Source organism: Simochromis diagramma, unplaced genomic scaffold (genome assembly GCF_900408965.1).
Source record: "Simochromis diagramma unplaced genomic scaffold, fSimDia1.1 OVJJ01000487.1, whole genome shotgun sequence".
NCBI lineage: Eukaryota > Metazoa > Chordata > Actinopteri > Cichliformes > Cichlidae > Simochromis > Simochromis diagramma.
Genome location: NW_024387305.1, coordinates 1,552,856 through 1,576,566, shown reverse-complemented (window position 1 = coordinate 1,576,566; position 23,711 = coordinate 1,552,856). Strand labels below are relative to the sequence as shown.

Sequence of the window (23,711 nt, the reverse complement as noted above, 5' to 3'; positions counted from 1 at the left end):
CTAGCTTCAGACTGGAGTGTGTTTGTCCCAGAGGTTTGCTGATAAAAAAAAAGAGCCAAAATGTGTCTTTGAGTCGCGTTTCTGCAGTCTTTCAGACAACAGACCAAAACTTTTAGAGGCTTGGAGCAATTTAGGCCCATATGTTGGGGTAGTTCAAAATAATCAAGCCTGTTTTAGATCTCATCCCTTTAACCTAAGACAGGAAAACGATTGAAATATCAGGGTGTTTATTTCGAACAAGGAGCAATAGTAGGGCAGTCAGGCACCCTTATTTTGGGTTTTCTATTTGCCTTCCATGTGTATGTCTTGCTTTCTGGAGTCTTTAAAAAAAAAAAGAAAAAAAAGAAGAAAAGAAAAATCACCGGTTGATAGAATTTAAACTGGAAAACATTCTGGGAATTCAAGGGAGTTTCCGCTGCTTGTCTGTTGCCAGGTTCTGATGTCATCGCCCAGTGGCCAAGCCCTTGTTGATACATAAAATCAAAATGATTTCAACCTTCAAACTCTTGAAGCTCTTCTGTCCCCTGGGCCAACATTTTTTAAGAACTAGAGAAAACAGAGCTTCTGGATACAAATCAGCATGAGCACGCACATTCTCCATCAGTACTTCCATTGACTTGGTTACTTGCTGAATAAGTAAAACAAACACCATCTAACGGTCTCATTTAATACAAGTTAGAGAAATGGACCTGTAGTGCCTCTCTGTGATCGGACTCTTCTGATGCTTACAATGACTTTTTCTGTGTGCGCGTGTTCCAGGTTTTGGTGCTGAGGAATCACGGCGTGGTTGCTCTCGGGGAGACCATCGAAGAGGCCTTTCACTACATCTACAGCGCTCAGTATGCCTGTGAAATCCAGGTACACATTGCAGAGCCAAGTGCTGCTGGTACCCAGTACATTCCTGCCCGACACACACACACACACGCTCACACTCACACTCTCTCTCTTCGGCTTCCAAACACACGCATTAGTCCAGGAGGGCGGTAGCTTTCCTGCTAAATCTAATCTCCACAGCTGCTTTCACATTTCTCCCTCTCTATTTTAAGAACACTCTAACTCATAATCTCTCCCCATGTGGAAAATGTTGGCCAAACACAGCTTTATAATAAGGCTATTAGGAGTCTGATGAAGGGAGTAACAATCTGATGTGTTATTGTTGACGCTGGTCCAAAGCAGCATTAAGAGAAGGATGGTGTTCTCCGTGTTTTGTTTTTAATTAGTAAAGCTGAACAGAAGGTGATACATAAGATTTCAAGGGGTGAGAATTGGGCAGCATGAATGAATGTTTATTGACTGCATGTTCATTTTGAGGTTATCTTAAGTGTATATTCATATTTCATCTAATGTGTCGGTCTGTGTAATCTTTTCCGATAAGATGGCGATAAGCCCGGAGAGCGGTGGCGCGTTTGTCAGGGATTGTGGATTAGCTCAATTTAGCTGCAGCAGTATTTGAAATGGAACATAAAAAATAATATTTTTTTTAAATCTCAGTGGTCATTCAGACACTTCTCACTGCCGTGTATTTATAAGGGTTTGGATCTGTTTGTTGTGCACCTGTTAACATATTGCCAGACGTCCTCTTTAAGTGACCTTTGGTGTCCAGCAGTGGATATTTGGGTCCTGTGGGCTGCAGGATGGTGGATCTTTTACTGGTGTGTGTTGTAGTGCACTGCTGGTGGAGGTTATTAGTGGGTGTCATTGACTTTGGGGTGTGTGCTTGGTTTGCAGCATCGATTAGGTGGATGCTGCATGTCAAAATAACATCCACGTGAATTACCCAGAATATCAAACTGTAACAAGCTGATAAACACTGCCCACTTTCCTCGGTGGTAGTTTGGTTGGTGCAGCTGACTGCTGTGCAGCTGTTTCCATTTTGAAGGGGCAGTTGTAGCAATAAGTGAAAATACAGCTGTGTTGGATTTTTGTTGTCTTGCTTTTTGTTCTTGCGTGTCTTCCTGTTCATTGGTAAATATGGTGGATTTTAGAGATGAACGGCTGTGCCCCCCCGCTCCACTGTAACAGCAAACCAAATCTCCTGATTGACTCTCCCTGGTCAAGCAAAAGAAAACATTAATCCATCCCGCAAAGCCCAGCCCAGCTTAATTTCTCGAAATAAATCCCCTCGGGCATGTTTGCATGTCATCTACTGTAAATTCAATGCCGTGGTAGCCGGAGGGGTCTCTCATTTTGGTTTTGCTAAATGACACTTTTAGTCTGCAGGGGAAATGGTCAGGAAATTTGTTCCTGCTTATGCTCCTTTTAGATAGATGATCTAATGCCGCACATGTATTATGAGAAGGAGGGGGGTGTTGTTTATTTTTGTGTTGCGTAAGCCACCAGCCACCAGTAGAAGCTCACGTCTGTCTCCCTCTGTCCTCAGGTTAATGCCATTTCTTGTGCTGGAGGTGTGGACAACCTTATAGTGCTGGACCAGGAGAAGTACAAATCACGAGTGTTCGCCGTCGCCTCGGCGGGTGCTATCAACATGGCTGGGCAATACAAGTGGAAAATCGGTGAGCTGGAGTTTGAGTCTCTGATGAGGATGCTGGATAATCTGGTAAGTGTATAAAGAAAAACCTAAACATCAAAAGTGAAAGTTTTGTCAGTTTACCACACAAACCCCCCCGAAAAAGACACAAAAAAGACCTAAATAAACACTTGCATAGTTATAAAAAAGATATATATGAAACAAAAAATGCATAATAATCATAAAATAAATCATTTTAATCTTTACTTGTTGTGGCTTTGTGAAATCAGGAGTGTAATCATTTGTTTTAGCAAAGTAACCCATCTTGGTTTCACTTAACATGAGTAAGATCCCTGCTTCAAAACCAGGAGTAGACACAAATCCCTGGTATCCAAGGGTATCCAGTGTGAAAGCACTCAGTTACTGATTTATAAAACGATAATAACAGGCCTATATGGATTTCATAAAAGTCTCACATCTGGTGTTTAACCACTATGGCACACATTTGGTCCGAGGTTCGTTTTAGTTCACCTTTCTGTTTGTTTCAGTCTTATTTCTGTTGCACTAATGATGGAGAACTATTCAGCTACTAGCAGTGGTGGCTAGTGTGGGTGAACAAAACTGGAAAAGGGCGCCACCTACAGTAAACTTTTAACGTGCAATGCAAAGAAGCAGTGCTGATTCCAAAGCTCATCTTTGGAAAGAACAGCAAATGAAACTTAAAGGAAATGGAGGGAGCGTTTTGTTAGTACAGTGATAACTTTAAAAATCTGGAGTGGTTCAGTCCCTGGAGATTTGCTGAATGTTCTTCCTTGTCTCAGATTCTCATGCCTTTTGTCCTCCTTGCATCTCTATCCGCGTGTGCTTCGCTCGCCTGCTTCACCCGACACTTTTCACCTTTCTCCATGCTTCCCTCCCACCTTTCTCTCCTCTTTTCCCCCCTCTGCTTTCTCAATGAATCACTGCCTCCCAGACTGTTGCAACTTTGAATAGTTCATCTTTGTCTCCCTTCCTTTCCCTACTCTCCCCCTTTACACACTTCATAAACGGCATTTGTGTCAGATAAATTCTTGGATTCAGGACAGGACCAAGGCACATTTGTAACAAAAAGGGAGAAAGTGGGAGAAAAATCGAGTAGTTATACTGTGTCTCGGCAAGCTGCCAGCTGTGAATATTTAGAAATGTCTGAATATAAAGCAGAATTTTGCAGGAGGAGATCACGCCAGCTCAGTTAGGTTGAAATGTCAGTATCGACTGAGATGTGGGGGCTGGGATGAAAAGGAAAGGGGGAAAGACAAAAGAACGGAACCTCGCTGTCAAGCCTGGTGTAGAAAACTGTCTGAAAACCAGCTGGACTAAAAGAGTGCACTGAGGGACGGGCGATGGGAATGTGAGAGAAAAAGATCGTTGGGAATAAAGTGGAGAGAGAGAGAGGAAAGGAAGGGGATGGAGGGAAAAGGGTGAGAGAAAAAGGGGGTCAGACAGGAAATGACTATCTAACGCTGTCCTCTGTGTTGCCAGAAAGCCTGCAATCAAAGCACAGTCTTTCTTTTCCATGTGACTAACTATGAAACTGGCAGGCCAACCAGCATTACAGGAATCAATGCTCATTTCTGTCGTTCATGTACTAAAAACGAAACCGATTGAATGTTTATTATTTATAATGTCAGCTGTGAAATCAATGTCATGATACAAAACTTATTCTGGAGCAGTAGTCATGGATGATGTGGGGAGACTACTGTGACATATGACAAGGCCTATGTAAATGTATGGATCAGCACAAACCAGATAAAAGAAAGCAAACCCTACATGTGATCCTCTGCGATGCCTTTTAGGGCTACAGGACAGGCTATGCATACCGGCACCCCATCATCCGGGAGAAGCCGAGGCACAAGAGCGACGTCGAGATCCCCGCCACGGTTACAGCGTTCATGTTCGAAGAGGACGCGGATAGTGGTGCAACACGGCTGCCCTTCAAGTTTCTCCAGCAGCGGCAGCAGAGGGAGAAGACACGCTGGCTCAATTCACCCAACAGCTACACCAAGGTCAGCGTAGAAGGTGGAGAGGAGCGCTACAACAGCCGGACAACCACGGTGAGCAGTGTGGCTGGGAAAGTTAGCGTGTACATACCCACAGTTACTGTGGACTGCTGTGTTTTGGCTGGACTTGCATCCCAGTGCTAAGAACAAATGGTACTAGATCACCATCTAGTGGCTAAATTGTGAACTACAGGGGTTCAGCTGCATCATCATCATTATTTTTAATATTATTAATATTATTATTATATTTTTTTGAAACAAAGTTTTCACCGGTCTTCTGTTAACAGTGGATGAAGGCAGATGACCCAGGAACCCCAATTCGTATCGAGGATCCCAATCAGTTTGTCCCTCTCAACACAGATCCCACTGAAGTGCTGGCGAAGAGGAACAAAGTAAGTAAAACTACCATTTTTAGCAGACGCTTGATGCTATCAACGTGACGAAAATCTAAAGATGGAGTGACAGAAATTGTAGGATACACTTTACTATTTTGTGCTGGGTTCTGTTTAAAAATGTGAGGATATTAACACTTAATTAAGGATTAAATAAATCTCTATCATAGCCTCATATGTTTAAGGAGGGCATAACAGCCACAATGCTACTTTGAAGTATCAGGTTTTTTTGTTTTACTATTCTGAAAGCCAAATATGAGCATATCTACACCAGGGGATAGCTAACTAGAGCCATGCTAAATAGTAATAGTATTATTTTTACTATAAAGGTAATAATGTTTCAATAAAGATTATCTAGAAATCACCAAACAAAGCAGAAAACAGTCAAAATCAATCATTCAGATTAACAGAGGTGAGGATTTACAGCAGCCAGTCCCCTAAATTTAACATTTATAGTATCAAAGTAGATTAGTTATAAAAAGTAATTTTAAAGAGTCGCCTACTGTACAGTTGTTGTCAAGAGTGTCTCTTTCTACCATACTTTTATGTGTATAGTCTGGTCCCCATGTAATCATGCTACTGTATAATTTGTAGTCAGTGCTTGAGAAGACGGCTACATTTGAACTGTCACTGCACTGGTTTTAGAGCATCTTACAAAATCAGTACAAATCTAGGCACTGAAACATCTGACTGTATCAGGCATGTTGTCCTGATTCCTGACAGAATGTTTGTGTTCACTTGTTTGGGTTATTAGAGTAAGTCACCGTGTGTTTCGTCCCGTTACAGATCAGAGAGCAGAACCGGCTTGATGTGATGTCATCAGGGCCGCGGTCTCAGCACCTCGCAGGCATCCCTGTCGATGAACCGCGAAAGGTGAGAATTTCCTCTTTCTCGCCTCTAAACCTCGTGTTCTGTGGAAACCGTCGTTTTTACAGAGCAGATCTTCAAAGAAGAAAGTATCTGATGGTAAACTGTAGATGTGTAACATCTAATATCTGTTTTAACAAGACAGGTTTTCACAAAAAATGCATAAAGTTTAAGCAGTTAGATGCTGTGACTTAACAATAAATACTTTTAATTCCTCTTAAAGGGCACACCGGGGTACATGACAAACAGTTTTTGCAGGATATTCTTCAATTAACAGAAAGTCCTTACAGATATTTGAAGAAAATCCAGAATAGCTGGTGTTGATAATGCTATAAAAACAGTTGAGGTTTGCAGGACATCTTTATCTAACTTTAAGGAGAAACTTAAAGGTGGGCTCAGTTGTTCTGGCTGATTAGAGATTTGCTTTTTTGTGATATGGTAGAGCTTTTCTGCATATTACAGGAGTTTCCTGATCTTAATGACTTAGTGAGAACATTAGAGGAGGAGGACTCTCCAAAACTATTAAAAAAAAAAAAAAAAAAAAAAACTTTATCCAAAATTGTTCAGACTGCCAGTTTAAGCCACTTTAATGACATCTCTTGAACACTAGGGGGAGACAAGTAAACACATTTATAACAGATGAAATGAAGCTCTTGACAGTTGCACTTTACTAGCAAGGATAGAATTGAATGTATAAATTAATGGAACAAGTGAAGTAAAAATGTCTCAACTAGAAGTTGTGGTGCTGATGGTTTCGTGGTTTAATGTTTTGTCTTGAAGGATCTGGTGCAGATAAACGTTCTGGTAAATACCAACGTACGTTTTCCTGTCTGTGGTTGTTTTTAGTTTTCTACATTTTTTTTTTTTTTGTTCGTTTTATGATTTTTAACACTTCATCACTCGTTCTGATCAAAAACCACTGCATGTGTTGTAGTAGAGTTTTGCTTTAAAATTGACAACTGTTTTCAATGTGTTACTTGTTTGCTTTAAACGAAACTGCACTTATTCGTGAGAGTTGTTGAAGTGTGATGATTTGTTGGAGCACGAGTCTCTTTCTGACATTTTTAGTCAGAAAGCTTAGCAGAGATTTAAGCTCAAGTGCGTTCTGTGTGTGTGTGTGTGCACGAGTGTGAGTAATAAACACATCTTGCGTGGAGTTGATTAGATGTGGACTCTGTGATGTGGTTTTATCTTTACACGAGCTGCCTTAGTCATCCTCTAATGAATGATTGTCATCCTCAGACACAGTGGGTGTTTGTGCCATTTTTAAAAAACGTATTTTTCTTTTAAGTCGGTCAGTGCAGTCGTGACTAAAGAGACCGTGTTGTTTTCTCTGTGTGTGTGTGTGTGTGTGTGTGTGTGTGTGTGTGTGTGTGTGTGTGCGCGCGCGCGCATGGTTTTTTTTTTTTGGTATGTGTACCTTTGGTGTGTGCTTGTGTGTTAGTACATGGTTTGTTTTTTAAATTTCAGAGTGTGTGCTAGTGCCTCCTGATTATTTCTCTCTGTGTACGTGTGTCCCATCCTCACCCCTCTGCCTGTCTCCTCCCCAGCCATACGTGCCCACAGAGGAAGAGCAGATGGCTCCCCTGCCTCCCAACCCTTTCAGTGAGTTGTCAGAGAAGGCGCTGGAAGAGTATCGCAAGAACGTGGAGAGAAGGCAACTGGGCCTCAGCGGTACGGCACATACGCTCACGAATACACTTCTGTTAACAACCATCAAAGCTCACGCACACATGGCGAGATGAACTCGAACCCAGAGTTTTCTTTCCTGCTGCCAGCTGCAGACGACCTTACCAATCGGTGAAGGTTCATTAAACAACAAAATATTGAGCCGGGGCTTGAAACAAATTGGATCAATAATCAATATGCAAGATACAATTTGAGCGCACACATCGGGAGATTAGTTTGAGCCAGCAAGAGGAATTGTCATCTGCTTAGCTGGGTGCTGGCGTCAGTTTACTCCGGTGCAGGAAACTGGTCCTTTTCTTTTAATTTATCACTTATATCATGGTTTTGATACATTTATTTAAAGTAAATCTTCTTTTTTTTTTTTTTTAAATGCTGGTCTATTAACCATCGCAATCATCTTTAATAACCCTGAAGGAAAAACTAAGACCTCAAGAAATCTTGAATATGAATTTATCCGGTTCCGCTTGTATCTCTTGAGAGCTGAGTGAAATCGGTTTGTGTTGCCCCTGGATTAAAAGCTCATCGGCATCTAAAACTACTGTTGGTGTTTGAGTCATTAAAGGGTTTTTTTTGCACGTTTTAAAAGACTTTAAACTGTGGAAAAAAATAAGACACTAAGAGCCAGATATTCAAAAGTCCTTAAAATAAACAGCTGGAGCAGATTTCAACTTGAGCTTAAAACTAATCAGGATTTCTTAAAATTGGTTCTGCAATTACAAAGCCGTCCCCTTGGAGACTGATTAGTAAACAGCTCAACTTTCCTTTGTGCCCTCTCAGCAGTCTGGTGGTAACAAAAGATTTAAATGATCTCGGTCAACGCGTGCACAGACGCACATCTATATACCTATACGTCTATATCTATATGCAAGGTCTATGGCTGCTTTAAACTGTGTTAACCTTGTCAACACACACACAAATACACACACAAGTCAAGGCTAATCATATTAGCCTTCTGTCCTATTATCTTTCAGAGAGGCAGAGGAAAAATCAATAGCGAATCAATATCTGGGGGGCCTTCTGTCACACTGGAGCGCAGTGAATGTGTATTTGTGTGTTGTGTATATTTGGGTAAGGCCATGTGTATGGATGGCTGCAAATGTTCTTCTGTGCATATGAAACATGGTGCGACTGTATGTGTGTAAGGGGCCAGTGTGACTAAGATGGCAGAGCGAACAGACAGCAGGTCTTCACACCCGCCACATGATCAGAGCCCGTTGCTATGACACTTTTGCCCCCATAGCCCCATGAATCCCCGGTGACCAATCTGGAGACAAGCTGGAGACCGTCTGGAAAGGCCTGATACATGCTCGGCCCGGACACACACACACACGTTTATAGGCTTAGCCTGGGATTAGTTGTGACATGCAGATTGTATATATTGATCATTTTTAAAAAAACAGATTGATTATAATGCGCATTATATAAGAGAACTGATCAAACTGAGCTATATGCGACATAGATATGTATGAACGCATGTACAGATGCGTATTATGTGCTATATGTTTCACATGAGGTGACAAAGCTCATGCAAATGACTACACACACTGAGATCATCTCATCTGAGGCTCGCACGCATTTTTATCTGTGTATATACAGAACACCGAGTACTATCACTGCACAGATCAGGCTGTTATGCAAACACGTCCTATACGCTGTGCTTGTAGGAGTTGTGAATGATTGTGACGACTGCCAGCTCGATGTGTAAGCCCGAACGTACTAATGAATGTGTTAAAGTGATCAGGGAACGTCTTTCATTCAGACTAATTGGTGTTTAAAATGAAATTAAGCTACTGTAGCTAAGCTGCGTGGCAACACTATGTGCTCCTTATGGTTGGATAGAATTGTTTAAGAATCTATAGTTCAAAGGGGACTCGTTATGCTTGTTTCTTTATCTATTTTACAGAAGAATATAAACTTTTCTCATAATCTCCTTATTCTATATAAGAGTGACTGAGATTTCTTTTCTTTCTTGCCCTAAACTTCATTTTTCTGTATTTAAATGTCTCACAATACAAATACTTCAGTCTATGTAAATGATACATCTCATAAAGAAAGTTTAAACTTTGGTGGTCTAGCTAGCAGTGGACCACAAGTCGCCATCAAGAGCGTTGTCTGTGTTAAGGTTTAGCAAAATGTTACAGTGTGTGCTCAGCCACCCACGCCCGGGGGCGGGTGGATTGATGGCACTCTGGGTGATCAGCAGACAAGGATTTTGTAAATTTTGTTGGAAAACAGCTGTGCATGGCCTGATTCTAACATGTGTGTGTTACCACTAATCTGTCAACCTCCCCACCCCACTCCCTCCGGACCCTTCATCCCAATTCCCTCCAACCTCTCATCCCACTCACCCCTGCTGTCTTCCCTCTACTTCCACCCCCTACACCCTGCCACAATCCTCTCATCCAACCCTCACACCCCCCCCCCCCCCCCTGGCCCCGTCCCCACCCTCCCTGCAGATGGCGAGCACGAGCTAACCTCTGACGATGGCTCCACTCTCTCTCAGTCTCTGTCTGTCACCCAGTCCCCGCAAAGCACTTCAGCTAAAGAAGGTATCACTCACTCACAGACTGAATTGTTTTTCAGAATGAGCTTCACTGTCTTGCTTTTTGACTTTAATGTCAGACGTGTGTTTGTGGACGAGCATGAGAGCGTAAATTTAACTGCAATAGACTAAATGCTTATTATACAGTGCCTGAACTAGCTCATGCTGTACTAACTAGTCTTTCATGTTAAAACGTGGTCATCTAATTCAATGAAACTGCAACAGTTTCACTACATTTAATACCTCTCTGGCTTTTTTTGGACAATACAAATTTATATTGGGTTATGAAAATGTAGCGTTGCCTCAAAGGTATGAATTCATATTTTATACACTTATTATTTTGCCATTGAGGGTCCAAAGGTTTGTTTGTTTGTTTGTTTTTTAGAGCAATGGGAGATGCAATTTTTAAAGACGTGAAGTCTTGTAAACTTATAAAGCATTCAGGGATTTCTGTGATTTTGCAATTTGTTGCCAGAGAGTAGCTGCTTCAAGAAATGGCATCAATTTGTGGTTATATCAGCCCAGCACTTTTCTCTCATTTTATTGCTAAGATAAACGAACTCCCTCCTGATGAAAACTCATACTTCCATTTTCTGCTAGTTATCTGGGTCTGCTACGGTGTGAGTAGTGATGCCCAGACCCCCCTCTCACCAGACAGTCTTGGGGGGGGGGGAAGCTGTCTACCATGTCCTGCCCAGAGGTCTCCTCCTTGTTGAACATGCCTGAAACACCTTGCCTAGAAGGCGTCCTGATCAGATGCCTGAGTCGCCTTTCCTTTTGATGTAGAGGAGCAGCATCTCTCCTCTGAGCTGCTCACCCCTATCTCTAATAGAGAGCCCAGACATTCAAAGAAGGCTCATTTTGCCAACAGTTAAATATTCGTTTGGTCACTACCTACAGCTTGTGGCCATAGATGAGAGTAGGAACATGGATCAGCCAATAAATTGAGAGCTTTGCCGTCATGCTCTGCATCACTTCCTAATGAAAGATACAAGACGGTATTGATTTTCTTACTTGGCTCATTCAGTGTTTTTATCTAAACTTGAGGTTTTGTCGCAGTCTTACACGCATCATTATAAAGACTTATCAAGAGTGAATGTTCATTTGGTGTTAACATCACAGATCTGAGGGATTGGTAATGGGAAGTTTCACATCACTGGGTTTCTTGCCTGTTGCCGCCCTTTGAATGTATTTCGTCTGTTAACACGCAAGATTGACATTTGAAGCCATTTGGTGTGCCGCCAAGAAATGGCAGGATCATAGAGGTCTCTCTACAAGTTGTAAATAATGGCACTATGGGATTGGCTTCCTGTCCACTTCCTTCCAGGGCAAACACGCAAAACCACACAATAACAATTAACCAATAACGGCGCGTTCACTCAGGGGACCTATATTTTCTGACACTGTCACCATGAGGTCAGCCGGGGTGTACAGCAAGCCTTTTAGTCCAACCATCTGGTTTTTATGCAATGATGAAAATAACCTGAGAGGACACGTTTGGTGCGTAATATGAAACCAGCGCCCTGGATTGCTTAACCTGCATTTGCAGCACAGAGAACGGAGATGTGACGCTTCCCGGCATGTTACGTGAACACCGATTAAGGCAGTGTGTGCAGTGTGCTGTTCAAAGCTCCCATTTTGTTGGGTTGAAAGGAGGGCAGACTCTCTGGGCTATCAGGTCACTGGGGTTTTTACGCAGGGATATTACGAAATATGTAGAGCACGGGGACACTGTGTGATTAGTACATCCGACAACAGAGCCTCGCATTTGGCACAAGAGGACACAATGAGACACAATAAGAGATGAGACGTATTCAGTGTGAGAAAATATATTGATTTAATCAGTCATTCCTCCAATATGATAACATGAACATGCACCTCAGTGATGCTCCACCAGTAATAGTTATGAGTTTGTTCTTGGTGGACATCCACAAGCTGAAGATTCCTATTGGTGGAAAACGACTAGAAAAGAGCCAGTTTTAATGAACTCTGTTTAACTACCAGATAATAGCTTGTATGCCAAAATGCTAAACATGATCATGATGTAAAAAGCCAAAGAATATTTTATTTGAAAAGAGAATGCCTTGCAGCTCATAGATTTACTCTACATGTATCCCTTCCAAAGAACACTTAAATCCAGGGAGCTCTTCTTTGTCGTGGGAGAATTTATCACATCTTGCAGATGTTGTGCCCGATGTTTTCACCTCTAACTTGTGTCTGGCTAATTTCCCTTCCCGCAGAGAACCACACAGGACTGATGAACGGTAAAAACGACCACGGGGACGTGGACGAGGAGCTGTCAAAGCGCGTGAGCCAGCTGACCACCAGCGTCGAGAGCGTGGAGATCACCGTGCGCTCCGGGGAGAAAATCGAAGAGGCCCTGTCCCCCGAGAGCTCGCCCTCCAAGTCGCCCAACACCAAGAAGAAGAAGAAGTTCCGCACCCCATCCTTCCTGAAGAAAAACAAAAAGAAAGAGAAGACGGAGGCCTGAGAGCGAGCAGGCAGCAGGGGGCGAGGCAGACGGGGAGATCATCTGCATAGAAGAATGAGGGGCAAGCAAACCCCCGTTTTCTGTTTAATAATGTCTGTTTTTATTTTGTTTTAAATGTCCTTTTATGTTTTTAATTTTATTTGTTTTTTTAACAAAAGGTTTTATGTGCAAAAGGCAGAGGAAACGAATTAACAAAAATCTGTTTGTAATAAAAAAGAGAAGTTTTCTCCTTCTGCAAAAAGACAAGAAAGCTTAGGGGTTTGGGGCGGGCAAGTGAGATTAAAACTGCAACAGATGTGGGGTGGCTAGGGCTGGTAGTGGGGTGTCTGCACACCTGACCTCCTGTGCAGGGCTTTAACGGGGCTCCTTGGAAGTGTCATTGAAGGCCGGTTTAGATCCCGAGTTTTTGGCTACTCCTGTGATTATTCCCGGGTTGAAAAATGGAACGTGAAACCACGTTGTTTTTTTCTTGCTTCAAATAATTGGAATGCAGCCCGAGTGTTGTAAAACTGCACATGTTTAAAAGAAACGCTTTTTTCCCCTCCCCTTCTAAGACCTTCCAGCCCTTTTACCTCCTTCTTCTTTTCTTTTTTTTTTCTTTTTTTTTTTTTTATATCCCGGTCACCTGACTCTGCATACGGAACAGCGAGACCACATAAAATTTCAAGTCACACTGGAAAACTGGTCTCAGAGGGAAAAAGAAAACAGCCACAGGGTTTGTGTTGATTTATTTACTGTGAGAGAGGCTCTCTCACGCTCTTCAGGCTACTGTAGGCACAGGCTTCTGACAAAAACCTTCTTTTCAGCTTGTTGTGGTTGAACTACAGATGAGTTTTAAGAGTAGAGACGGTGAGGCTGACAGTCTATCACAACTGTTATCTGAGAGAGAATATTTATGTAGCATTTATTTTTCATCTTGTCCTTTTCATCTCAGTGTTTGTTGGTTTTTTTGCCAAATTAATGGGAGAATGGGAGGAAAAAACAAATCTCATCTTAAGCAAGCATCTCTATTTCTAGTTTGTCATCTCATTTTTACTGAACACAAATTTGGTATTAGTTGACTGTTTTGTACTCATTTCTAAGCTTTTACAGAGAATACAGATGTTATGCATGATTTCTCTTTTTTTCCTGTCTTATTTTTTTTTGCAGCAACTGAATTTATTTGGCTGTCTTCTGTAGTGATGCCTGATTTTTTTTTTTTTTTTTTTTTTTTTTTTTTCTTCTTCAAATTATATTCTAACCTTCAGAGTACACAAAGTTACTATATAACACAGATATATGAAAACTGGATATGTTGGCTATAGATTTTTTTTCTCGTTAGCTATATATTTTTTATTTCATGGTGCAGCACTTTTTTGTGGTATATAACACATTTTAGTTGCAAGTGGTTTCACCAGTGAGGAGGATCGTGAAGTAATTTGGTAAAAGTCGTGCAAGTAGAAAGCGAGGCATGGTGTCGGGGAGCGGTCAGGACCCAGAAAGTGAGTTGAATGAAGACGGACAGAATAATCTTTCATTGGTGTCACACGTGAGAAAATATTACTGCGCTCAAGCAGCGTTTCTGCTAAACGCAGTCCCCAGCTGCGATGGGAAGCATGGGTCATGGAGAGTAGAGCGGTGACGTCTTTTTGTTTGGTGTGTTTGTGCGTGCGTGCGTGCGTGTGTGTGTGTGTGTGTGTGTGTGTGTGTGTGTTTTAAGCCATATTGTAATTTTTTTCCTCCATTATTTTAATAAGACAAGGGTTGTAATTCTTATCTGCCTGCTCAGGCGTCATAGACCCTAATAAGAACTCTGTTAAATCACCCCAGTGACTGCATCGACACCCCTCAGGCACCCCAAAACTTTATTCTTTTATTTTATATTTTTGCAGTGGCTACACTCACAGTAGCTACGCCTCCTTGCTTAATTTGCTGTTTTATTTCCTCCAAGAACTGGAACATTATTAGGAGGTCATAGGACATTTTATTTTTTTATGATTCTTTTCCGGGCCCTGGTCATTATTTCAGCTTCTAAAGCCTCCCCTCCTGTAATTTCTCTTCTAAACACGATCCTGTTGTAACTGGCGGATGACCCACAGTTGAACTCAGCTAAGCCAAAGTGTGATGGGTTGCTGCATATCCTCCCCCCTGCAGTTTAACCAGATGTACCAATATCCCAGCTAGCAATGTGAAGTATTGGATTTGGAGGGAGTGCGGGAGGGTTTAGGGGCACATCTTTAGCCGTGTTAAACGATAGCTTTTGGCTCCAGGCGAAGAACTGAGGTCACACAATTGAAAGATGGAGAAAGAGAGGAAATGCAAGTGCTTATCTGTGTGTAGTAGACAGGAGCAGGGGAAAAGGACAACCTGATACTAACACACCATATTTTCACCACTCAGATGTTGTTTTTTGGTTTTCTTTGATACATCGCTCCTCCAGGAAATCTTTTTTTCATCCTCCATTTGTATCGCAGTACGCTTTTTTTTTTTTTTTTTTTTTTTTTTTTAAGTTTGCAGAACGCATTAGGTGGTGTTTTTTTTTATTAACCCTTTTTTCTTTTTTAGCAAAATTGCTTCCAGATGAACTGAATTTGCATCACATCCTTTTTATTTTCTCATCTGTTTTTGACTGTTTGCACCTTGCTTTGCTAATGTCTCACCCTCTTTTTTTTCTTTTTTTTTTTTTTTTTCTGTTCAACACAAAAAAAAAAACAACAAAAAAAAGGCAAACAAACAAAAAGAACGAGTTTTGCTTTGGCATGCCAGAATGAGCCAAGCTACTTTGTGACCTGTGAAAATCCTATATAAATGGTTATCTAATGGAGTTGCTTTTAGATGTATTGCTAATCTGTGTAAATTCACAAATAAAACTGTATTTTAAGAACCCGATGCTCATTTTTTTTCATGTTTGTGCTTCACAGTCCATATCATTCTTCAGCTTTAGTTTGACATAATCCATACACAATCATTTTACTTTAACATTTCCATGAACGGAGTAGTTTTATAAGCTTAATGCTGCATTTTTATGAGGTTTCAGTATTGTAGAACGGCCTCATGGAAGAGAAAGACCTGTGCTGACATACAGGACGCTTTGTTGAGTGAGCATGGGTGGGGTGGTGGTGGTGGGTGGGGGGGACTCTGGTGCCTTTATCTTTAATCAAGGAGCGAATTAATATGAATGTATACGTATGTGTGTTTATAGTTCAAACTGAAAAATATGGCACTGATTAAATGTGAAAATCATCAACAGACCCAAGAACTCTGGAAGGACAGAAGTCATGATGAGAGTAAACATATGCATTGAGTCATGATCCCATGGCTATATAAAGCAGCACTTTGTAAGGTTTGTGTATAAGGAAATCTTTCCGTGACAAGTTATTGTTGTGCTATGAATAATCCTTGTCATTATTTTCACACGTGAAGTCTTATTACAGCGGCTTTTTAAGGCCGTTGTTCCCAACCTAAGGGCGAGGTGATCTGTAAGTCACATGAGTGACGACAAGTCATTTTATTTGAACTGTTGTAATATTTTCCTCAAACTGGTCAATAACCATAACTATGCATCCTTATAAATGCATCACACTGTCCAAATGCTTTTCCCTATAAAGACTATATTTGATGACCCGCTCTGTGGCCTTAATGAGTTTTGACCTTTTAGAATAAAAATGTTGTCTTTAGTCTGCCATTAAAACAGTTTCCAGATTTTTCCAAAGGTAGCAGCAAAGGCAGAGACCACCCTCACTAACTTCTGATGCAAACCCAATCACCAGAAACTGCTTAGTTCAGAAAAGGATTTGAAGGGCTTACTCCTAGCAGGCTTTCAAGGGGTAAAGAGTTAAAATAGCTTTATTATTCCAAACACTCCTTCCCTTTGAAATAAAAAATGAAGTACCTACAATTCAAGTCAATACTGGTCGAGGCTTTAGTGCAGCCCTAGCCCTTCTCAATGTAAAAAACTGTAGTAATCACAACCCTACCACACAAATCCAGTAGTAGTAGTAGTAGTATACTCTGAGTCTGAATAATAAAGCCATTTTAACCCTGGATTCTGACTCATAGCCAGCAGTGGGCGAGTGCTTGCAGAAAGAAGTCCACTTGCATAGAAGAAGATGCAAGTGGACTTCTCACTTAATATCTCAGTAACTCTCCCCTTTTATTGTCTGTTATTTAATAGAGTATAGTGTTCATATTGTAAACTACTTTTAGAATAAAATAAACAATGAAATAGGGTCTAATTTGGTGAAGGCCTACACTGTGATTAACAAGCCCTCAGACCCTCAGTAAGATTGGTCATGATGTGTAGGAGTGGGTGATGTAATGTGGCTACAGCCATCCTTTATATACAGGCTATAGCCTTTTTTTACATGTGACCTCAGTTTGGGAGATTTACTAGAGTTTTTCTTTCATATGTATCACGCAGCATGAGATAATTTGTATCAGCTGCATTATCACTTCTGGGCATGCTCAGTTTAGGTGACAGAGTTGCCCAAGTAGTGTGTGTGTGGGAGGGAGGCACAGGGCACGTTTCCAAACAAATTCCCTTCCCTATTCTAATAATTGTGCAGTTTTAGATTTGAACTGGCATGTTTAAAAAAAGAAAATGATTTAATGTCTGATCCTGCTGTTTGTAACTTGTGTGTCGTCATACACATCTTTAGATATTATCTACAACAGTTCAGAGCTGCTCTAAATTTTTTGGCACTGGCTTATGATTGGGAGTAATATATGACATCATGGATATATCTCCATAGTGTAGTGGTTTGGACTAACAAAGTAAAAGGTTGCTGGTTCAGTTCCACTCAGAGACACTAATTCCCATCTGATGCTGTTGCAAAAATCTCACCCTTGTCCTATATCCTATAAACTGACTTAAACGTCTTTAAATGTGTTCCTCTTCATGAAGTTAAAAAGGTTGGGAACCACAGCTTTAAAACGTGTTCTGTGTTGTATCACTTCCAGTGTGTGTATCTTTATGAGTTTTTCTTTTGTTTAGGATGATTTGTTTTGTCTGCAAAACCTCATTTTACTGTCTGAAAGTTTTCCTGACACTTAAAGGCCAACTGGACCGTACCACGGCAAAAAGCCCGTCTCGCGTCGGAGCTAATCAGTCACTGCACGGCATGGACTGTCAAAACCAATTTGAAGGTGTGTGCACATGAGCAGCCACTGTGCCTTGATTGCATTTATATTTCAAGATGCAAACCAAAATATGCAAAACTAGCATCACAATAGTGTGTGCTAACTTCCCCAAAGGATGTCTCTCACAGATTTTTTTAGAGTCTGCACATCTTTATGTAGACTTGGCAGCACTTTTTCCTCTTCACCCCCAAAATGTCCTTACTGCTTTTTTTTTTTAATGTCTTATTTACATTTTCTTTCCTGCAACCTCAGATGTTTTCCCCAAATTGAGGGGAAGTGTATAATTTTGATGCTAAGCTGCTATAGATTGTCCACCCTGGGCTGCCCCTCGCTTATTATGATGTCTACAACTATTCTGCTTTTCAGCACTTTGCTGGGTTTATATCAGCAACGTGAACTTCTCTGGGGAAAACATTACTTAAAAAAAATATACACTTGTGATCAGTGCTGGTTTACAGTTGTATGTTTGAGCCAGGTCGTTCAGTTTGGCACTTTAACGAATGTTTGAATGTTTCAAAAGAAAATCAGTTTAATGTGATTTTAGTGATGGAGAACTTTGAATGAAAATTGTTGTGTTATTCCAAGCAGGCTAACTCCAAAACTAAGACTCATCGTGAACTGAATCTTTGCATCCAGAGAAACCCGACAAAAGACACCAGTACGGGAGTGAGTTTGGTGTATGACGAGAATGAGACGAGGGAAACCAGATGAGCCGTAATTTCTTTTATCTCACGTCTTCTGTCTGTTATCATTTCTATTTTACATGTTGCTGGCTTCCATAGAGAGCATTTAAAACCAGTGTAACCCTGTCTTGGCGTCAGTGAATGTGAAACCAGTATACAGCACTTTATCTGGCAACGTTCCTGTTGTGAACAATAAATCTGTACGAGCGATCCCGTGACACTGCGTGTTTTTGTGTGTCTCGTGGTGAAGATGACACCATCTAGTTGCTCCAGAGTGAGGTAATTGTTTGTTCTTTACTTCTACTGAAAACCAGTGTGAGTGATAAAACCATTGAAATTTTTTCCAGAAAAATAGTCATGCATCTAATTTAACTCGTGACGATAAGTAGAACATGTATGCCTTTTCCCTGTAATGGAGAATATATTCTCTGAATTTCATTGAATATTGACTTTTCTTTCAACACAACATTATAAATGGTGTTTGTTAAGAAAATGGGGCAAAACTGATTACAGTGATGTAGAAAATTGACTATGATGCGTTATTCTAGGAGACTCTGCGCCGGCACAGCGTGAGCTCAGAGGAGAGGAGGTGTTTAACGGTTTATTTTTTCTTAAAGGAATTTCCACTGAGACGGCTGAGTTTAAAGCCAAAATGAAAACAATCTATAAATATGACTCCTCTAATAAATCAAATAAAGGCCCTATCAACAACTTACTCAAATAACAGGAAAGGACAGGGGAACATAGACATAAACACCCTGCAACAAACAAAGGAAAAGGACTGAACAAGTCTGATCCAGGCTCTTTTTTTAGTTTGTAATCTGAATGAGAAGAGCCCCGTTCCCTCTGCCTCACTTCCCACTGCTGTAGTTTCAATAATTAAATGTTTTAATTCAATTTCAAATAATCAGTTATCCTTTTAAGTTTGTAAACCAGCACACACTCATACATTATACACAGACCCATCCTGCTACATCATGTTCAACACTGTTAAAGAGGTGAAGAGGGCTTCTCCTCTCCTCTCCAGACTGCATCCTGCTGTGAGTGTCAAAACAATGAGACCACTTGCGTCCAGATGGATGCTCTGCTAGGGGAGTGTGGTAACCATGATAGGCCTTTTTTTGGGAGCACAGCCCATCCCATATGCACTGACAAACACACATGCACACACAAGCACCCACCCCACCACAATATACCTAGCTAGACGCCCTACCACTCCAAGCTTCACAGTGACGACAGACTGCAGTAGTACCCAGATGCCACTGGGATGAATTAGCGACTGATAAACAACATAAGGGGTCAGTTAGGGCTGAGTGCAAATGCACACCCCTTGGGACCACCCACCCACACAGAGCCACACAGCTTTTGCAAACTGGTGTTAGATTTTCTCATGCAAGATACCTCTTGTATGCAACAAATCGTGACGATTTTAACTTTCTGACAAACCATTAAAAAAAATCACAATTTCTTATTTTGCAGTTTTTTCTTAATACGAATGCTCCATATGTGCATTAAATGACTGTCTTTAGCAGGGTGGCCCAAATTGGAATTAAATGACACGTTATTTGGAAACACAGTAAGAAGAAAAGACCAATTTCTCACTCTTCGGTATAATGATTTCATTATATTTACTTGTAGTTATCATAGATGACTAGTTGGTCTTGCTGAATACTTCCTCATCTTCTTGGAGGATACATAATGAAATCTGGTTCTTTTTTAGTATGTAAGCAGGTGAAGTCTGTTCTCTCACATTAAATGTCATTGTTATAGTTTTATATCCATAATTATGACTCTACTTGAGTGAAGGTGAGACAAATGTTGTCACGTTTGTGATACTTTGCATGCATCCTCCAAGGAGAGGTCTTGAAAACAGTACAATAACAACAGCAGGTGCGGCCGTCCCCATCCTAGTCTTCAAGTAAATCTGGCCCAATTCCAGTCTAGCCCCCACCCCCCTCTTTTTTTGCTTGTGGAGGCCACACGAGAATGCTGAGAACTTCACATGAAATGCAGACCATTTAACCTTAACTGCAAGTGTGTTATAAAGTCCTCTAACACTAGGTCTTTGCCAGTAAAGCCTCACTAATCACAGTTTGTAAGGGTGTAGTAACTGTTTCATGTTGAAACCTCTTGTCCTTCCAGACACGAGGTTTGCGTGTCAAACAGTTTTGCTTTGGAAATAAACACTGTGTAATGGCTTTCAGGAACTTGAAAGAACAAGAAAGAAACAAAGAAACAAGTAGAATATCTCATGAAACAGTTTCTGTTTTGTCAGTGACTGGAATTGGAAGTTCCTCCTTCTGTTCATGTAAGTAGAAAGAGGCCATCCCAAAACTTATTATTAAATTTATACCCTAAGCCAGAGCTTCCCAAAGTGTGGGGGGTCATTGCAGGGGGGCCCGGTATGAAAAGGGAAAAACTGCTAGCACGGGGCTCCCGCACAAACGCAAAGCAGGAGATGAAGCATCGCTGAATATGTTTCCAAACCAACTTCATTCTAAGCCAAAGACTCGAAAATATGGTGAAGCATATCTTCCCTTTGGCTTCACCTGCACAAGTGCCGAGGTAGGTCTCCCTGACAGAATTGGTTTTCCCTGCGTCGTGAGCAGCGCTGGGCTCTCCAAATCACGGACAAACAGTATCCCCCATTCTTGATTTTTAGTTCAGTTCAGTTCATTTTTTATTTCAAACATTTCAAACATGTGCCTTCACAATCATTACAAAATATCATTCCATTATTTGTTTGAAAAGGAGTAGGCAGAAGTATATACTTATTTGTCCCTACCCCCTCAAGTTTAACACTTCTTGTGATGACTAACTACTCCTGACATTTTGGAGATGTTAGCTCTTTATACAGTAAAGTTACAGCGGGATACAAATAACATCAGGCTGATCCTGCCACAATTTGTTCCCCCTGTCTAAATCACAGACAAACAGTATCCCACAGCTGTTTATGTTTTTAAACCCATTTTGCACAGAAAGGCGTTTTTTGAAAAATGGGCGCGAACATTTTTCTTGTAAAACAAAGGGGCCCTAGCAAAAAAAGTTTGGGAACCACTGCCCTAAGCCTTAACTCAAAGACCCGTCGTTAACACCAAGTGTGTGCACAGCCTCTCAGTGAGTGGGATTGTTAGGGGACGTATATTCCACGCCCAGACGTACATCTTGGCTGTTTGCTGGGATCACAAAATTTATCTCACTCAGATGCAAGGGATCCATAGCATACTCACAGATATAAAAAGTACAACACTCGCTCTAAATTATAGCTTGCAGTTGCTAAACTTAACTCAACTCAAATGACAATACTCCAGGAAATCACTACAAATGTTTGAGATATAGTCTGGGACACAACCTCCACCCAAAACCACAAATTGGTGTGTTTACATTTGGTCTTCTTGAACAAACAAGATATAATGTGTTCATAGTGAGATAAAGAAAGCCGGTAGGCTGAGTTTGTTTTCCTCTCTTTCCAGACTTTTTTTTCTCCCCAAGATAAGCTAAGAAGCTACTGGCTACACTTTCATATTGATGAATGTGGTGGTGGTGACAACATTACCATCAATCTTTGTGTAGAAATTTAACAAAAAAAGCCCCCAAACTGAAACAGTTTCTGTTCAGTTCTGCTCAGTTTCTACTTGTATCATTGAGGTGCAGAGAGGGACTCAGCTATCAGCACTCTGGGTGACGACTGAGTGAAGAGCTTCAGAACAGAGCCAGAGTTTTGGCACTGCAGTCACAGTCACAGCTTTGAGTCACCCACACGTCACAGTTACGTTCTATTCCTGATAACATTTCTCTCTTTCATTACTTTAAATGAAAGCTCCAACTATCACAAATCCCACAACTAAAGTAACGCGTCCTTTTTTGTGGCATTAAATTGTGTGCCGGAAACAAAGTTTTGTGCTATGAAAGGGAAAGTCCAACAAATAAATGTGCAATAAGCCCGGCTGCAAAAATAAGTGTGTCCACACCTTTCAGTCATGAAGATGATGCTGCACATCTTTAATAAATCCTGTAGCTTTTTGAAGTGAAAGAAGAATTTGCTGTGGAGCAGAGCTTTAAGAAATCTGGCCCGTGGAAACCACAAATCTCTTTCATGTATCTTTGTAATATAGAATATTGAAACATCTGTCAAAATGCTAGAATTAATCAATTAATGGGATTCAGAAAGATTGAAAGTGTCTTAGATTAGTGTCTGTATGTTACAGCATGTAGCGGTGACTTTAATAAATACAAATAGAGAGCATTATCTGGCAAACAGGAAAAAATAATGATGAAAACTACATTTATGGCGTTGACAGAGTTAGAGTCTAACTAACTAGAGTCAGACGGGTCAGATCTGAAAGTAATGCTCTGTGTTCTCCTGCACGCCTTTTAGGTCAGCTGTAAAATTCATCCCAGGTTTAAGTGATGGAATAGTTTGCAATGAAGCATCTGTAACTCTGATGTTAACCCTGTGAAAAGTGGTGGAATTCAAAATTTACCAAAGAGTAAGTGAGGGGGGTGAGATCGCTTCAAAGTTAGAGAGAGAGAGAGGCAATTATCGCACAAGAAAGGCTGAAAAGGAAAGAGAAGCACATGCAGGGCTCGAGATGTTCGTAAATTCAGTCTGGCATTTGATCGCTTTTGCGCAGTTTTATCTTAATAATGTATGCAAACTTGTGGTGAAATCGCCTTAGAAACAAATAACTCAAAAGTGCGTGTGCAAGTTTGTGCGCATGAAACCGATACTACTAAAGCAAATGGCCCAACACCTCTGATTAAGATGCCTGTGACCTTTAATGAACTCCTTCTGCAAGCGCAGATTCACTGTGATGGCCTCTTATCGACAGAAGTAATAAAATCTATTTTTCTCTACTGAACTGAGGTAGCTAACTAATCAGAGCTCCAGCAAAAGCACCCAGTGAGCATCTACTAGATATCTCAATGAATTATACTGTAATTATATTGCGCCTGTGTTATTTAGCTTTTGGATTGAGTGCGTCCTCTAATGGTCCCTCTATAAAACTGACTTCCATCAGTGAGTCGGTTAAAATTGCAAATCAGTGTGTGTGTGTGTGTGAAGTCACCGTTATTGATCAGGTTCTCTGTCAAACTCTTGAAGATGTATTATGTTCATTTTGCGCTATGAAGCAGTAAGGATCTCACTATTGCCCCCTAATCTTCAATTCAGTGGAGCCTTTGGAGGGAGATTATAAATGTTGTTTGTGGAAACCAAGAAAAGAAACTCTGCTGAGGAGTATTATCTTGGTGTTTTATCATTGCTCATCCAACAGGAAACCCAGTGCCATTTTTATTATCAACATCCAAGAGTACAACGACACAATGTCGAGTCCTTGACAATGGCTTGATAGTTAGACACGCAGGCTCCTGTGGTGGTTGATATGCTAATGATCTGAATTACTTGAACTGGCTATGATAGT

At 40.9% G+C, this 23,711-nt stretch overlaps 1 protein-coding gene across 9 annotated transcripts in view; it reads left to right on the top strand.

Moving 5' to 3' along the window:
- add3a (adducin 3 (gamma) a) overlaps positions 1 to 13,143 on the top strand; it is a 98,486-nt gene extending 85,343 nt beyond the window's left edge. For 6 of the 9 annotated variants that reach the window (XM_040004707.1, XM_040004702.1, XM_040004706.1 and 3 more), the window contains 9 exons: positions 760 to 858; positions 2,381 to 2,557; positions 4,303 to 4,560; positions 4,794 to 4,898; positions 5,685 to 5,771; positions 6,546 to 6,569; positions 7,316 to 7,439; positions 9,911 to 10,003; positions 12,237 to 13,143. In XM_040004707.1, the coding sequence (XP_039860641.1) occupies positions 760 to 858; positions 2,381 to 2,557; positions 4,303 to 4,560; positions 4,794 to 4,898; positions 5,685 to 5,771; positions 6,546 to 6,569; positions 7,316 to 7,439; positions 9,911 to 10,003; positions 12,237 to 12,487 (1,218 nt within the window). In that variant the 3' untranslated portion in view covers positions 12,488 to 13,143. The remainder of the gene's footprint in view (positions 1 to 759; positions 859 to 2,380; positions 2,558 to 4,302; positions 4,561 to 4,793; positions 4,899 to 5,684; positions 5,772 to 6,545; positions 6,570 to 7,315; positions 7,440 to 9,910; positions 10,004 to 12,236) is intronic. The other 3 variants (XM_040004710.1, XM_040004709.1, XM_040004711.1) reach the window with 3 other exon arrangements.
- Positions 13,144 to 23,711: the final 10,568 nt, after the last annotated feature.